The sequence below is a fragment of the Erpetoichthys calabaricus genome, chromosome 7 (assembly GCF_900747795.2).
Source record: "Erpetoichthys calabaricus chromosome 7, fErpCal1.3, whole genome shotgun sequence".
In the NCBI taxonomy this organism is placed as follows: Eukaryota; Metazoa; Chordata; class Cladistia; order Polypteriformes; family Polypteridae; genus Erpetoichthys; species Erpetoichthys calabaricus.
This window is the reverse complement of record NC_041400.2, coordinates 190,017,800-190,035,420: the sequence shown is the minus strand read 5'-3', so window position 1 is coordinate 190,035,420 and position 17,621 is coordinate 190,017,800. Positions and strand designations below refer to the sequence as shown.

At 42.1% G+C, this 17,621-nt stretch overlaps 1 protein-coding gene across 1 annotated transcript in view; it reads left to right on the top strand.

Annotated features, from left to right (window-relative positions):
• Nucleotides 1–17,621, top strand: part of cntln (centlein, centrosomal protein) — a 515,615-nt gene that overhangs the window by 376,319 nt on the left and 121,675 nt on the right. The window contains exons 17-19 of the mRNA XM_028805853.2: nucleotides 5,128–5,290; nucleotides 11,071–11,143; nucleotides 14,805–15,025. Coding sequence (XP_028661686.1) covers nucleotides 5,128–5,290; nucleotides 11,071–11,143; nucleotides 14,805–15,025 — 457 coding nt within the window. The remainder of the gene's footprint in view (nucleotides 1–5,127; nucleotides 5,291–11,070; nucleotides 11,144–14,804; nucleotides 15,026–17,621) is intronic.

The window sequence follows — 17,621 nt, the reverse complement described above, 5'->3', positions numbered from 1 at the left end:
TTTTTATAATGTTAACGTTTACCCCCCCAGTGGAGTTGAAGAGTCGGATAGTTTGGGGGAGGAACGATCTCCTCAGTCTGTCAGTGGAGCAGGACGGTGACAGCAGTCTGTCGCTGAAGCTGCTCTTCTGTCTGGAGATGATCCTGTTCAGTGGATGCAGTGGATTCTCCATGATTGACAGGAGTCTGCTCAGTGTCCGTCGCTCTGCCACAGATGTCAAACTGTCCAGCTCCATGCCTACAATAGAGCCTGCTTTCCTCACCAGTTTGTCCAGGCGTGAGGCGTCCTTCTTCTTTATGCTGCCTCCCCAGCACACCACCGCGTAGAAGAGGGCGCGCACCACAACCGTCTGATAGAACATCTGCAGCATCGTATTGCAGATGTTGAAGGACATCAGCCTTCTAAGGAAGTATAACCGGCTCTGTCCTTTCTTACACAGAGCATCAGTATTGGCAGTCCAGTCTAATTTATCATCCAGCTGCACTCCCAGGTATTTATAGGTCTGCACCCTCTGCACACAGTCACCTCTGATGATCACGGGGTCCATGATGGGTCTGGGCCTCCTAAAATCCACCACCAGCTCTTTGGTTTTGCTGGTGTTCAGGTGTAGGTGGTTTGAGTCGCACCATTTAACAAAGTCCTTGATTAGGTCCCTATACTCCTCCTCCTGTCCACTCCTGATGCAGTCCATGATAGCAGTGTCGTCAGCGAACTTTTGCACGTGGCAGGACTCCGAGTTGTATTGGAAGTCCGATGTATATAGGCTGAACAGGACCAGAGAAAGTACAGTCCCCTGTGGCGCTCCTGTGTTGCTGACCACAGTTCCCAAGATGCACATACTGAGGTCTCTCTGTAAGATAGTCCACGATCCATGCCACCAGGTATGAATCTACTCCCATCTCTGTCAAGTTGTCCCTAAGGAGCAGAGGTTGGATGGAGTTGAAGGCGCTAGAGAAGTCCAGAAACATAATTCTTACAGCACCACTGCCTCTGTCAAAGTGGGAGAGGGATCGGTGTAGCATATAGATGATGGCGTTACGACGGCGTGACAATATTATTAGGGATTTAGGTGAAGATTGCAATTTGGATAATAAATTAGCATTGTTAATAAGACTAAGAGATGCACTGAACTGAATTTCCTGGGACTGGCACAGACGGCTGCAGTGCCAGGGGCATGACAGGGGTCCCAGGCCCGCAGCCCGACAACAACAACAAAAAAAAAAATTGTAAGTCGGGGCCCTACGCGGATGCATAGTTCGCGGCGTATGCCTAAGAACGTCCCTGGGTGCCGGGGATGGGAGACCATTTAGGAAAAGCTTGGGCTGCTGCTGGAAGAGGTTCTGGTGAAGAGGTCGGCAGGAGTCGCTTAACCTGCATACTCTAATATAGCAACTCTTTAAATACAATCGCTTTCTCTAACGGAGGGGTGCCCTGACACCCTTTAGGGGTCTCAGTGGGGGTTGGCGAGCAAAGCGAGCAGGGGGCAGATCCCCTTAGTTGTTATTATTATTATTATTATTACCAGTAACAGCGCCATGCAGTGAATACACTTGACATGAGCATTCCTAGTTCTCATCCTCTTTCTCGGTATGTTTAGCATACATGTTTAGGCTCTTCTTTTCTCTACCCTAGTGGCCCGCTTCTTCTCTTCTTTCGTCAGCATCTTTTCGTGTTAAAACTGATTAAGTCAGTGTTTGTGTTGCAAGTACTTAGTAAGTTTTCCTTAATTTTTCACTTAAGCTGGCACTTACATCTTGAATCTGCCTCAAGAATGATTTAAGATATGAAGAGGTAGGGGAAGTGATGGCCAAGGTGGTTGGGATGAGAACGGTGCCCATACGCATGCGCCGCACGCCTTCCCTGCTGGCCGCTGCCGAGAGTTGATTCTACAATAAAATAAGATAATAATAAAAAGAGGAATAGCCTTTGAGGTCAATCATCACCCTGGAAGCGGATAGTAGACATCACGTAGTATATGTGTACCAAATTTCAGGTCAATCGGTCAAACGGTTTGTGAGCTACAGGTGATTTAAAATCCTGGACAGACAAACGGACAGCCACGGTAGAGTATTATATGAAAAGATAATAACACAAATGAAAATGGCATGAAGAAAAATGATGGGAGCCTTCACCCAATATTTTGTTGCATAACCTTTACAGTTTGCAATCCCTGCACACAAGCGATTCCTGGAGCTCTCCATGAGACTTCTGTACCTGTCGACAGGTTGTTTGGCCCACTCTTCCTGAGCAAACTGCTCCAGCTATTTGAGCTTTAAAGGGGTCTTCTCCAGACTGCATACTTCAGTTCTGTCCATAGATGTTTGATGAGATTCAAATCTGTGCTCCTAGATGGCCACTTCACAATAGTCCAGTGTGTTGTTCTTCACCATTCTTGGGTGCTTTCAGCTGTGCGTTTTGGTTCCTTATCTTGTTGGAGGGTCCATGACCTGTGACAGAGACAACGGAGCGCTATGTCACTGGGCAGTACGTTTTGCTCTTGACAGTCTTGAGATTTCATTGTTCCCTGTACAGACTCATGACACCCCAATGCCAGACGCAACAAATTAGCCCCTAAACATAACTGAGCCTCCTCCATGTTTCACAGTAGCTATGGTGCCCTTTTCTTTGAAAGCTTCATTTTTTCATCTGTGGACTTAGAGCTGACAGACTTGCCAAAAAGCTCAAGTTTTGTCTCATCTGTTGAAAGGACATTCTTACAGAAGCATTGTGTCTTGTTAGTTTGCATTGTTGAGAATTCCAGTCAGGATTTTTTATATTTTTCTTTCAACAATGGAGTTCCCCTGAGTCTTCTTCCATTGAGCCCACTGTCACTCAAAAATGACAGATGGTGCAATCAGCCACTGTTGGACCTCAACCTTGGAGTTCTGCTTGTTTCTTTTTGGAAGTCGTCCTTGACTTTTTGTCTGTCTTTCTCACTATCCTTCTGCCCATGCTGGGGTTGATTTTCCTTTTACGGCCTCGTCCAAGGAGGTTGGCTACAGTCCCATGGACCTTAAACTTGTCACAGGAACATCAGTCTGCTTTGAGATGGTCTTCTAGCCTTTGCCTTTCACATGCTGGTCTGGCATTTTCTTTCTGATCTCTCTCATTCGACTATCTCCTTCTTTTTTCCGGATCTTTGTTCAGTGTGGGACACACGATGACACCAGACATCAGAGTGATGACTTTTTCTCTGTTTCAATCAGCTGAATGACTGGAGACATGTGTGATACAAATTCAAGAAAACAGCTGCTTTATTTAGGACCTTTCCTAGCAGTCATCACAAACCATTTTAGAAGATCTTTGTAGAATAAGCAGCACTTGATCTCTTTTCACACTTGCTTTGTTTCACTCGATGACATCTCAAAGGCATGCAGGTACACTGGGGACAATTGCGTTTCACTGAATCACTTTTCAAGGGGCATGCAGCAGTTTTTCAATGAGCCAGTATATTTGTGCATGTCTGTTAGATCTCATTTTTTGATTTTTACAAAAATCGAACCTTTCTGAAAACACATTTTCACTTTGTCATTATGGGTTATTGAGTGTAGATTGTTGGGCACAAATGGCACATTTCTTCATTTCAAATGAAATATTCGACAGAATAAAGTGTGCAGAAAGCAAAGGGGTCTGAGTACTTTCTGAATCCATTGTACATACAGAAGATTTCCTTTGTTTAAATGTTTGCGTGTACTTCCACCAATACGACAACAAGGTAAATTGGTAGCTCTAAGGGCTCGTTTATACTTCACGCTCAGAATGCGTACGCGCCCGCATTATAGCTGCCATGTGTACTCAGCATTCATTTGATGCGACCTCTGAGCAGGTCCTCAGAAATTAACGCAATGCGTGCGCGAGTTGCAGTACCAGCAAAAAGTCTGGGGGCGCAGTGTGGTAAAAGTTGGAATGTGACGTCAGAGTCTCTGTTTACTATCTACAGGTGACAGAAAGCCGCTTTGCGGATCCTACGAGATCGGTGTGCGCGCTTCGATGTTTGATAAATGGTTCAATGTGGTGAAGCAAAATGCCGACATACAGATGTATTCGTGGTGCTTTTATATTTACGCGTTGCATATTCCCGATCGTAATGACACGATACATTTCAAAAGTCTCACATACCGTCTTCTGTGCCGTCTTTTTTTCTGGGGCTTCCTCCGTTCCTGACAGCAGCGAGTCGCCAGCAATAGATCGCCACACTGAGCACATTAAATGTATGATATTCCAACTCTCTGCACATTTAGAATCCTTAGATTTATACTTGATATCACTTTCATGATGAAAAGCATTGAAGTATGTATGTTACATTTTACAGATAAATTGTTAATTCCGTTTAAATAATGAATACTGTTAATAATGACACACATGGGGATGACACAGTGGCAGAGCGTTAACGCTGCTGTCTTGCAGAGAGTCACATTGCTGATATTCCCTGCCTGGAGTTTCCATGTTTTCCTGCTGGGTTTCCTCACTGGGCTTCAGTTTCCTTCCAAAGATATGCAGATTTGGTGTCACTAAAATGACGCTAGTGTATGTGTGTGCTTGTATCCACCTTGCGATGAGCCGAGGCATCGTCCAGGGATTGTTTCTCACTCGTGCCCAATACTTGCTGGAATGGACACACATCCCTGGATTTAATCAATAAACATCCTTTTCAGAGATATTGCGGTAAGGTGTCATCAGAATTTAATGGGTGTTCTAGGCAATTCACAACACAGAGAAACCGAACCTGTTCTCACCGTGATGATATCTCGCATTGCCACCTGGTGGATTCCTCCAGATTTACGTAAAGTACGCGCGTAAGTATAAACATTACAACGCTTGCGTAGCAGGAGTGTCTGCTGCAGCATGTGTCGCTTTGCGTGAAGTATAAATCTGGCCTAACTGTGGGTGTGTGCCAGATAACCAGAATACCATCTGGTGTTGGTTCCTGCCTGGTGCCAAATCCAGACTGGATAACAGACTTTCATAACATAATTCAGATCGTCCTTAAGAAAAAGGCCTGTTATTGCATACATGCTCCTGTGGGATTTATCTGCTGTATAAAACTATAAGTTCGACTTACTCAAGTTTTTTAGTTGTAATTAATGAGTCACTTATATTCATTCATCTGTTTTTTTTTTTTTGCAGTGAATCTGAAAGCTTGAGTAAGGACAATGCAATATCCTCTGAGGAGGTGCTTTATGAAGAAGAGTCATCGATTTTGCCCACCACAGAAAGTGAGGTGGAGAACAGCACGACTACTGAAGCGAGATACAGTGTTGTACGACCCTTGTATCCTAAAGCTTCAAAGGTGCAGTATCATAGTCCTTTGCACTTTTCTTACTTATGCACTTATGACAAAAAGACATTCATGCCTCTAAAGATGTAAATCCTTTCACACAAATGAACTTCTGGTGTAGAAGTTGTGAGAATCACTGTAGCTCCATTTTTGGAGTCACTTCTGCACGTATTGCATTTGTTTCTGCAATAAAGTCATCTGTGTTCCTCGCACATCCTATATTAGGACAGTAGTCAACCAGAAATTGGCAGGAGTGTGTGTGTGAGATGGAGAAAAGACTCATTCATATGCCCTGATATGCCAGGCAGTATGATGAACTGGTAACTAGACTTTAAAGCCCAAGGTCACCGTGACGTTACCTAGGCGTATATCTCTGTGTTTTGGAGGAGTGTGGATGCTAAAACTGTTAAGTTTAACTTTGGTAGGGCAAATTTTGAGCGGATGCAGTCGAGTCTAAGGAGGATGGACTGGGATAAACGTTTAGGTGTGGAGACACTCGAGGAGCAGTAGAACAGATTTGAAAATGTTTTACATATAATGCAAAACAGGTACATCCCAAAATTTGGAATTAGTAGGTAATTAAAATAACTGCAGTGGGTTAATAAAGATTTGAAAAAGAAGCTGCAAAAGGAAAAAACAGACAAATAAGGTGTATAAGACTAATAACTCCAACATGAATCGTAGGGTATATGAGAACATGAGGGCAACCATTAAGAAGGATATCAGGGAGGCTAAACGCTGTTAAAGAGGACAATAGCAGATAAGGCAAAGGAGATTCTTTGAGTATTTTAGTAGTAAAAGATCAGTCAAGGAGGAGGTGAAGCGCTTCGGGAATCGTAAACTGGAGTTAAATAATACAGACAGTGAAACAGGAGATGCTCTAAACTCACATTTTTCTGTGGTCTTCACATGTGAGGAAGTGGAGGACCTCCCAGCAGTAAAAGGGACTAATAAGGAGGTACTGAGGGATTTGTAAAGTGTAGAGAGAGAAGAGCTGTTCAGATTAAATAGGCTGAAATCAAACAGATCTCCAGGACCAGATATTTATCCTCGAGTTCTTAATGAGTTAGCTAGTATATATCTAAACTGTGCACTGGGAAATTCCAAATGAAAAATACAGTGCCTGGCCAAAAAAAAGTCGCCACCAAAAAAAAAAAGGTCACACACTGTAATATTTCGTTGGACCGCCTTTAGCTTTGATTACGGCACGCATTCGCTGTGGCATTGTTTCGATAAGCTTCTGCCATGTCACAAGATTTAGTTCCATCCAGTGTTGCATTAATTTTTCACCAAGATCTTACATGATGGGTGCATCACTTCATCTGCCTCTCTTCTTACCCTGATGCGCCCATCACTTTGGAACAGGGTAAATCTGGACTCATCAGACCACATGACCTTCTTCCATTGCTCCAGAGTCCAATCTTTATGCTCCCTAGCAAATTGAAGCCTTTTTTTCTGGTTTACCTCACTGATTAGTGGTTTTCTTACGGCTACACAGCTGTTCAGTCCCAATCCCTTGAGTTCCGTTCGCATTGTGCGTGTGGAAATGCTTTTACTTTCACTATTAAACATAGACCTGAGTTCTACTGTTGTTTTTCTTCGATTTGATTTCACCAAACGTTTAAGTGATCGCCGATCACGATCATTCAGGATTTTTTTCCGGCCACATTTCTTCCTCGAAGACGATGGGTCCCCACTATGCTTCCAGTTTTTAATAATGCGTTGGACAGTTCTTAACCCAATTTTAGTAGTTTCTGCAATCTCCTTAGATGTTTTCTCTGCTTGATGCATGCCAATGATTTGACCCTTCTCAAACAGACTAACATCTTTTCTACGACCACCAGATGTGTCTTTCGACATGGTTGTTTAAGAAATGAGAAGCAACTCATTGCACCAGTTGGAATTAAATAAGTTGTTGCCAGCTGAAAGATAATCACCCGTGCAGTAATTATCCAATAGGAGGCTTGTACCTATTTGCTTAGTTAAATCCAGGTGGCGACTTTTTTTTTTGGCCAGGCAGTGTATTATCCCAATACAGTGGAGCCTCGGTTCACGACCATAATTCGTTCCAAAACTCTGGTCGTAACCCGATTTGGTTGTGAACCGAAGCAATTTCCCTCATAGGATTGTATGTAAATACAATTAATCCGTTCCAGACCATACAAACTGTATGTAAATATATATTTTTTTAAGTTTTTAAGCACAAATATAGTTAATTAAACCATTGAATGCACAGCGTAATAGTAAACTAAATGTAAAAACATTGAACAACACTGAGAAAACCTTGAACAACAAATCGCTGTAAACACTCTTTTTAAATGAGTTTTAAGCACAGGGGAAAAAAAGAAACATTTGAACAAATCCGAACTTTATTTAAAAACCAACCATAAACCACCAAGAAAGTAACATTGCAGGAGTTCACGTTAATAGCTTTATAACCCGATCGCTGTGTAAACTTTTTTTAATGAGTTTTAAGCACAGGGAAAAAAAATGAACATTTGAAAAATCAGAAATTTAATAAACAACCAAGAAAAGTAACATTGCAACAATTCACGCTGAACATTTGAAAAATCCGTAATACAAGAACTAACCATAAACCACCAAGAAAACTAACCTTGCATGAGTCGAGTTCTGGCATGAAGTGAGGAGGAACTGGGTGGAGAACAATCCGGTCTCGTCGCAGTTGAAGACTTATTGCGGGATGTAGCCTTCGTCCTCCACTAATTTTGTGAAATTTTTCATGAATTCTTTTGCAGCTTCAGCGTCAGAACTAGCAGCCTCTCCATGCCTTACCGTACTATGAATACCGCTTCTCTTGCGAAACTTTTCAAGCCATCCTCTACTGGCTTTAAATTCCTCACTTTCGGCACTCATAGAAGGATAGTTTTGCAGCAAATCGCCATGAATCTTCCTGGCTTTCTCGCATAACATCGCCTCGCTTACGCTATCCCCTGCAAGTTGCTTCTCGTTCAGCCACACTAGCAACAGTTTTTCCACCTCTTCCAACACTTGAGGCCTCTTCCTGGTTAACGCTGTAACTCCTTTTGCAACATCAGCTGCTTTAATGGATTCTTTCTGCTTTAGAATAGTCGAAATCGTAGATTTTGACTCCTTATACTCGGCGGCAAGATCAGTAACACGAACGCCACGCTCATACTTTTCAATAATTTCTTTCTTTACTTCGATTTCAATTTTCTGCAAAACTTTCTTCTCGCCACTCTTCACTTACTTAGAAGCCATGGTTAACTGCAAAAGCACACGAAATACTGTAGAGCACAAAGAGTTCACAGGTAAAGCACGCACGTCTGACTGAGAACAATGAACAGGGAGAGGCTGAACACGTGCTTAAATACAGTAATCGGCGCGTATGAACCGGAAGGGAAATGAAATGGAGCACAAAGAGTTCACAGCGAAAGCATGCATGCACGCACGTGCAAGCACACACGTCTGACTGAGAACAATGCAACACGTGCGGAAATCATCAGCGCGCACAAACCAAAAGGGAAACTGGCTTGTTCGTATACCGAGTGTGTGGTCGTGAACCAAGGCAAAAGTTTGGCGAACTTTTTGGTTGTAAACTGATTTGTACGTGTACCGAGACGTTCGTGAACCGAGGTTCCACTGTATATAAAATGGTGACCAGGCAGATTCAAGTTAACTGCAGGCCAGTAAGCTTAATGTTCATCACTGGCAAATTAATGGGAGGAATTATTAAGGAAAAGATTAAGCAACACTTGGCAAGAACATCAGAATAGGTTCAGAAGAGGGAGGTCATGTTTTACTAACATGCCGGAATTTTATGATGAAGAAACAAAAGGATACGATCAGAGTGGAGCAGATGAGATTATTTATGTTGACTATATTTGATAAGGCGCCACATTAGAGGGTGGGCATAACACTAAAAGAAGTGGGAGTTCAGGGTGATGTTTTTAGATGGCTGCAGAACTGGCTCAGACACAGGAAGCAGAGGGTGATGGTGAGAGGAACCTCATCAGAATTGACTGATGTTAAGAGTGGTGATCAGCACTGCTATTTTTAATATATATAAATGATTTGGAAAGGAATATAAGTAACAAGCTGGTTAAATTTCCAGATGATTCCCAAGATAGGTGGATCGGTAGATAATCTCAAATCAGTTGAATCATTACTGAGTGACTTGAACAGCATACAGGCTTAATCAAATTTGTGACAGATGGAAGTTACCTGTACTATCATTAAATGTAAAGTATTACATATAGGAAGTACATTTTAGATCAAAATACACAATGGGATGTCTGAAAATCCAAAGTACACCTTATGAGAAGGATTTAGGAGTCATAGTGGACCCGACACCATCAACTGCCAGGCAGGCTAACAAAACGTCAGGTTATATAGCGCCTTGATATGTGGAGTACAAGTCACAGGAGGTTCTGCTGAAGCTTTATAACACACTGGTGAGGCCTCATCTGGAGTCTGGTGCGCAGTTTTGGGGTCCAGAGTACAACAAGGACATAGCATCTCTAGCACACTACCTCCCGACTCTGACTCGATTTAAGTGAGGTGGTGGGCCAGGTTGTCCGGGACATTTCTGGGTTGTGCAGAAACCAGGGCAGTCCTCCCCCCACCAGCAGCACCCTCTAGTGGTATCCAAAGACCCTGACAGGGCAGCATTTCCAGACACCAACCACCATACCACCCTACGGGTGTCATAATCTGGTTCAGCCTCGTGGAACACTGCTGCACATTTGCCCAGTTCATTGTTCATACCTCCTAGCCAGGTATGAATCCTTTATTCCAGCCAGGATGACCTGTCCTTCCTCCCTGGCACCTACAAGGCACACAGCAAAGCACAGAAGGGGACCAAAATAATGGCTCTCTTGCTGTTGGTTCAGTACAGCTTGGTGAGGGTTGCATCCAAAGTGATCGAACTTGGCACTTGTGATTCAGTCCAATGCTGCTCTGCCCCTCGTTTGCAGCTAATGCCAGCAACAAGACCTGCTCCTGCTGATTGGTAGCTGGATTTTGTCACTGATGTGGAAATCTTCAGATGCAATATCAGGTAGAAACTCGTATAGTTAAGTTGTTGGGGGCAATTTCAAGTATTTTCCAAAATCTATAAACTATTTTTTTTTTTTTAATTTATTCTCTCTGCTTTGTAATTATCAACGGTCCACATTGCCGACATATGCACAAACCCCTGCCAGAGCTAGCGTTGAGTTTCCATCAGTGCCAACTAATCATTCTAAGTATGAAACCCAATCACACCCTTTAGATGGGTGCCTATATGTCTTTCTGAATCTACACATATGTATGATTTATACAAAAGAGTACTTTTAGCTTATTATAAAATGAAAACTGGACAAGCCTAGCAGTTTGATTGGATGGGCACAGCTCCCTATGGCCGACCTTCAATGATGAGTCTGAGATAAAAAGTATAAACCTTGGAAACTTTCTGATTTTGAAGGCTGGCCTTTTAGGTTAATGGGTTTGAAACCTGCAATCAAAATGAAGGAGGATGTTAAGAGGTACCCACACTTGCACAGCTATTGCTGCTTTCCTTTACTGTTACTTCTAAATACGCATTTTGTTTCTTTTTAACTCTGTAAGATTGGTGTTGTGTGTTGCAGACTTGTGAAATTGTGTGTTTCATTTGGCAGTAATGCAATTCCACTATCGCTTTATACGGCCTGTTTTATACTGCTTATCTTTATGATTCTGAGCCAGTGTTAATGTGCTTCCTGTCTCTGATTCAGTATTTATTAAAGTCATCTTTAATTGAAATGTTTAGTTCTTACTGCATATATGTGTTTTAGGAACATGCTGAGAGAAGAAAAGAAAAGAGAACATCTTGCTCCAAGATGAGCATGCCATCTGCTTTTAACAAAGGTAAGATTCAAATTTATTTATTTATTTTTAGCAAGTCGTACCATTCTCAACCCCACTTTATCTAATTCACTTTCATGGAAGGTCTGCGGCCTATTTTGGCAGTACGGAGTTCAAAGCAGGAAACGTCCTCTAACAGGGTCCCCTCATACACTCAAGTATAGTTTCACTGACATTATTTCATTTGGAATCGCCACTTAACTGAACACGCAACGAGATGATGGTGATGTGGAAGGAAATCTGGAGTACCTGAGGGGAACCCCACATATCGCAAACTCCACACTAGTGACAACAATCGACACAGGATTTGAATCCAGGACACTAGATACATGCCGAAGCACCATTAAGTACTAGTTTGGTATACAGAGACACACACACGCATCCAGAAAGTCTTCAGACCCCTTCACTTTTTACACGTTTTGTTACACTGCAGTCTTATCAAGTAACACCAATCAATAAACAGGATTTTTGAAATTTTTGCCAATTTATTAAAAATAAAAAACAGAAATATCACATTGACACAAGTATTCAAACCCTCTACACAGGATACACTTGAAGTACTTTTTCAGCAGCCATACCACATGCACTTCAGAAGAGCTCATCTACCTGAAGCTAAAGTTGTTTGGGCCCAGCCAGCACTTGGATGGGGGACCATCTTGGAAAAACCTGTAGCGGTGCTACATAATAATAAGTATTTGTTTTTTGTCTGTACTGAGTGCGTTTTGTTTTCATCGTCCCATTTGCTATGCTATACGTGTGTATAAGTAAATGTTGTCCCCATTAGATAAAAGGGGAAGTATGATGAAGGGAGACTGCAACCCCAAGACGAAAATTACCTGTTGTTTTCCACCAATTACATCCGGGACTGTCATTATTTAAACTAGAGGAGCTTAATGGAAAAGGGCGAGGAGAGAGAAAGAGAACGAAGATCGTGAGAAGGAAGGAGCCATTATTTACAGTCATTTACACCCATCATCCCGTTTATTGTGCCATTCCATCACTTGCTTTTTTCAAGATCTGGATCAACATTTATGGCAACCTGTGCAGAGAAACAACAGGGTTTGAATTCACACTAACCATTGCTGAGGACATATACGGTGAGGTCGTTTTTGTATTGTCGGGAGGAAGCGAGGTATCACATCAGCCAGTTGTCAATAGCCGCCAGACTTTTACAGCTTTGGGACTCACTTATCATCTGCTGTTTATTATCAGAGATAGATAGATAGATAGATAGATAGATAGATAGATAGATAGATAGATAGATAGATAGATAGATAGATAGATAGATAGATAGATAGATAGATAGATAGATAGATAGATAGATAGATAGATAGATAGATAGATAGATAGATAGATAGATAGATAGATAGATAGATACTTTATTAATCCCAAGGGGAAATTCACATTTTGCTCTACCATTATCAATCTGTGTTCGTGTGATAATTTGTTTATTGTTGAATATCTGTGCACCCGTGTGTATAATATATATATATATATATATATATATAGTGAGACACGCCCCGACACCACCACACTGAGACCACATCTTTATCAAAAGTCACACGTTTATTTTTCTTTCTGCACAACAGTCCCACACAGCACACTTTGCTCCTAGCACCAATCACCTCTCCTCCGGGCTTCTCTCTCACTGTTCGTGGGCCGCCTTTCCTCTCTCCACGGGAGCCTCATCCTGCTCCAACTCCCGACTCTAGCTCCCTGATTGTATGGAGGCAGCCCCTTTTATTCTCAGCCGGATGTGCTCCAGGTGCTCCGCCTGACGACACTTCCTGGTGTGGCGGAAGTGTCAGGAGAGCACCCGGAAGCACTCTGGGCGTCCCTGGAAGGATCATCCTCCATTTTCCCAGGTGTGGCGGAAATAAACGTTTCCCGGGCTCCATGAAGCTCAGGGCATGGCCATGGGCCCCAATGGGCTTGAGCCTCCTTGCTCCTCTTCCGTGGCCCACTCCAGCTCCAGGGCGGTTGCCACCTCCCGGTCCTTCCAGGCGTCCCGGCTAGGGCTGTCCCCCATTGGAATAGTGGTGGTTTGGGTGCAGGAAAAAAGAACACATAATACAGGGTGGGGCATAAAGATCTCCCACATTTCTAGGGAGAACTATGTGGGCTGTATTGGGGTTAGAGAGGTGGGGTAGGTCTCATTCGGTAGGTTAGGCTCTACCATTTTCAGTATCCATCATGAGTTGGACCGGTGAAGATCGGGGCTTTGTTGTTCAAGCGTATTATGAGAACTACCGTTCTGTGATAACAACGCAGAGAATGTTTCATACATGCTTCACGCTCGGTCGAAATGGATCTGTACCAGATCGGAAAATGATTTTGCAATGGATTTTTAAACCTTCAGGCAACTGGGTCCACACTGAAAAGTAAATCACCTGGCAGACCAGGGACAGAACATGTGTGGTTTCAACAGGACAAGGCCACAGTTCACACAGCACGATGCTCGCTCGGAATGTTGAGGGAAATGTTCTCTGGGCATTTGATCTCTTTAAGGGGAGATGTGGGATGGCTAGTACGATCACCAGATTTAAGCCCATGTGACTTTTTCCTTTGGGGATACCTAAAGGAAAAAGTTTTCAAACATCGTTCTCTATCTCTTAAGGATTTGAAGGAAAGGATCAGACAGGAAATCGACGCCATTCCGCTGATGGAGAACTTCTGGGAACGTCTTCAGTAATGTATTGCCAATGACTGCCACCATTTGTCTGATATGATTTCTAAAACCCATATAAAGTTTTGTCCTACCAGGTTCCTCATGAGACGTAAAGATTTAAGGTGATTGGGAGTGCTCCCTCTGACAAAGACGTATCCAATGACACACAAGGACAGTCAAGCACAGGGCAGCACATACATGTAGCCAGAAACTAATCCATGGTGGTCAAGCCGTAATCCAATTTTGTGTATGAGGCGTATTAATTATTAAGAGACGGATGATCACGACCCCCACGATATCCGTTAGGTTCCTTTTTAAAGGGCCTGCCTGCTCAGTTTTCTTCACAGCAACCCCTGCACACCCCCACACCCGCACTTCCACCAGGATCTGTCCAATAGCACTATACCGCCAGGGCTGCTGGGTGATGTAGGACATGTCAAGTAGTGCTGCTTCAGAGGTTTAACTAGTATGCAAACACTAACTTTGGAGTTTCTCTTCTTTATTTAATTATCTACAGAAAATGGTTTATTTGGATTTTGGAAATGTATTTTTGTAGCATAAGAGTGCACATTACAAATACTGTATTGATAAATATGTGGACAAATCTTTTGTCATCTGCGGTGGGCTGGCACCCTGCCCGGGGTTTGTTTCCTGCCTTGCGCCCTGTGTTGGCTGGGATTGGCTCCAGCAGACCCCCATGACCCTGTAGTTAGGATATAGCGGGTTGGATAATGGATGGATGGATGGATCTTTTGTCATGCTGAAAATTAGATTGACTTTCAAGGGCATTGAATACTTTTGCAAGGCACTGTAAGTGTGAGTGGGCCATGCAATGAATGGACCAGCTCCCCAGGCACCCAAAGCTGCCCGGGTTACACGCTGGGCCCTGTGATCCCGAATTAGATTAAGTAGGCTCAAAAAATGTTATTTGATCCGTGTTGCCATTGTTTTGACAACTGTTGCTGATTACAGAACTTTTTTTGTTATTATTTGCAGAAATTAAACCAAAGAAAAAGAAGGCTGTGATTCAAAATAAAGTTGGCTGGATGGCTCTGCAGCAGAAGATCACAACGCTACAACAGCAGATAGCTGCTTTACACACAGAAAAGCGAGTAGCCTTAAGTACCACAAGGGACCTAAAGGAAACCAACAAGAAGATAACTTCACAGTTGAACTTGGTCAACCAGAGATTTCAGATCAGCAAGCAGGTTGCGCAGGTAAAGAGATTTTGCACTGGCTGCACAACAGGGCCTCTGCCCTTATCATGCTTAATAAGCACATGGCTGACAAGGCTGCCCTTACAGAAAGAGGTCAGCATCTACAGAACAATAGCATTGTAAGGCTGTGCATTTCATTGGCAGTCTTGTCTCTCCGCAGTAAAATGTAAAAAAAAATCTTTACTCGTATTTTACTGTATTTCTGTCTAAGGTAATGTGTTGTGCTGGAGATTTGAATGTTCGGTTAGCAGCCATCGGGAATTACGCATGCAGCGTCAACATTAGTATGGATACGCTGAATATTTCCCTAGGTTTCATACTTCATTTCTAGTAAAACTTTTGTTTAATGGAACCGGGGTAAAATTATGACATAGTATTCAGACAATGTTTCATACTCATCCAAAAAATTCACGTGTACCTCATTTGGTTCCCAGCCTTGTGTCCCGTGCTACCGGAATAATCACATTTGGAAAAGGAATAAACGAGCAGACCCAGAGATTTCACAGACTTGACACAGTCAACGTCTCAGACACTGCAAAAAAGAAAGGGGTCCTTGTTTTTCAAAGGTCGCTTTTGAATTCACTCTCTCCCTGCGTTGAGTCGCACAGATTTTTTCATTGGTTAATAAAACTGTTCCATATATCCGGCACTTTTTTTATCGTAGCTGTTCCGCTTTTTGGTGATTATTCTCATAAGAATTTCAGTTTTGCCCATATCTGGTGTGTACGATTTGAAAGGACACTCATTACGTCTAGAAAGTTTTGGGGTGCCAGCTGGGTCACCCCTTTTTTAATCTAACACATTAACTTTAAATAAAAAGAAAGCCTGATGATGTTAAAATGGTCATGAACCTCAATCGAGCTTGTAGTCTTATGAAAGAAGTCTGAACGGGTCATTGTTGGGAGCTCTGCGTTGATTGTAACACGGGTCTGATATGAGATAACATTCTCCTGGACATTTGTTCTTTTACAGTATATCTTATTGCTGCTAAGGATTACAGGAGAGAAAAAGATGTTAGATACTGCGCCCCCCTTGCCCTGGGGTGATATTGCATGATACTGTATTTAAAAAGAAAAAAAAAAAACAGGAACAGATCAAGATAGCATTCTTAAATCTTCTTAGTCTAACTCAGCATCACGGAGTACTGAGACTTTCTGTGACCACATCAGCTCTTCACAGGGTAGACTCCCACATTAACACGGGTTCAATTTAACATTAACACAACTTTGAAAACATTACAGTGTGGTGTGTCACTGTGATCTGTGAAGAGTATCCCTTAGTACACAGTTTTATTCAAAACAAAGTCCATGAATTGACACAGCTGAAAATATCGGAGCTATGTAAACCAGCTGACCGAGAGAAACATTACTGCCATGTAAGCAACCTGACAGGGAGATGGGAAGAGACAAGTGGAGACGACTCAGACAGGCTGTTAAAAGTGAGCAGATGTACCCCGTGGTCTGATGGTCAGTTTATGGTCAACAGGTACTGTGTGCTGTGCTTAGCAGAAAACCAGACTTTACAAAAAGGAAAAATAAATAAATAACACGGAGAGAATGTACAGGCCTGGACGAGGAGCAGGATTCAAATCCTTGGCAGGATTTCCATGAGGTAACAATGCTGACCTCTGTGTTATTGTGAGCCTGTCTGAGAAACTTATTTATTTAATTAGAGTATGTAAATGGCATCGATGAAAAGAGAGCTCCATTGCCTCTCTTTCTTTATTAGCATTTCTTTTTCCATGGAGACACAGAGGGGCAATCTCAAATGTCCAAATATGTAAATCCTAGTAAACACCGGCATAATTGGTTACACAAAAATTGGAAAATGGAGCCCTTATGGTCTCCAGGACACACTTGATTTCACCTCTGCTCCTAAGGTTTTCTTGTCTTTGCTCACAGAGAACAGGGTGCACCGAAATCATATTCTGTTCACTGCAAGAAAGCCAGCATTTTGAATGTGAAGCCAATTTAAAATATTTTGAGTCTGTATTAATACGCCTTAAAGATAGCATTCCTTTATTTAAGTTATGGATCAATGGAGTGTCATAGTGGCGAGTAGTGATTATCTATCTATCTATCTATCTATCTATCTATCTATCTATCTATCTATCTATCTATCTATCTATCTATCTATCTATCTATCTATCTATCTATTATATACTGCCTTTCATTTCTATCTATCTATCTATCTATCTATCTATCTATCTATCTATCTATCTATCTATCTATCTATCTATCTATCTATCGATTATATAGTGCCTTTCCTATCTATCTATCTATCTATCTATCTATCTATCTATCTATTGATTATATAGTGCCTTTCCTATCTATCTATCTATCTATCTATCTATCTATCTATCTATCTATCTATCTATCTATCTATCTATTATATAGTGCCTTTCCTATCTATCTATCTATCTATCTATCTATCTATCTATCTATCTATCTATCTATCTATCTATCTATCTATCTATCTATTCGTTCATATAGCACTTTCTATATCTTTCTTTCTGTCCGTCTATCTAATAGGTTTGTGTGTCTGTGTGTGTGTGAACATTTTTAATTTGTTGTCTGTATGTATTTTTAGTTCTAAT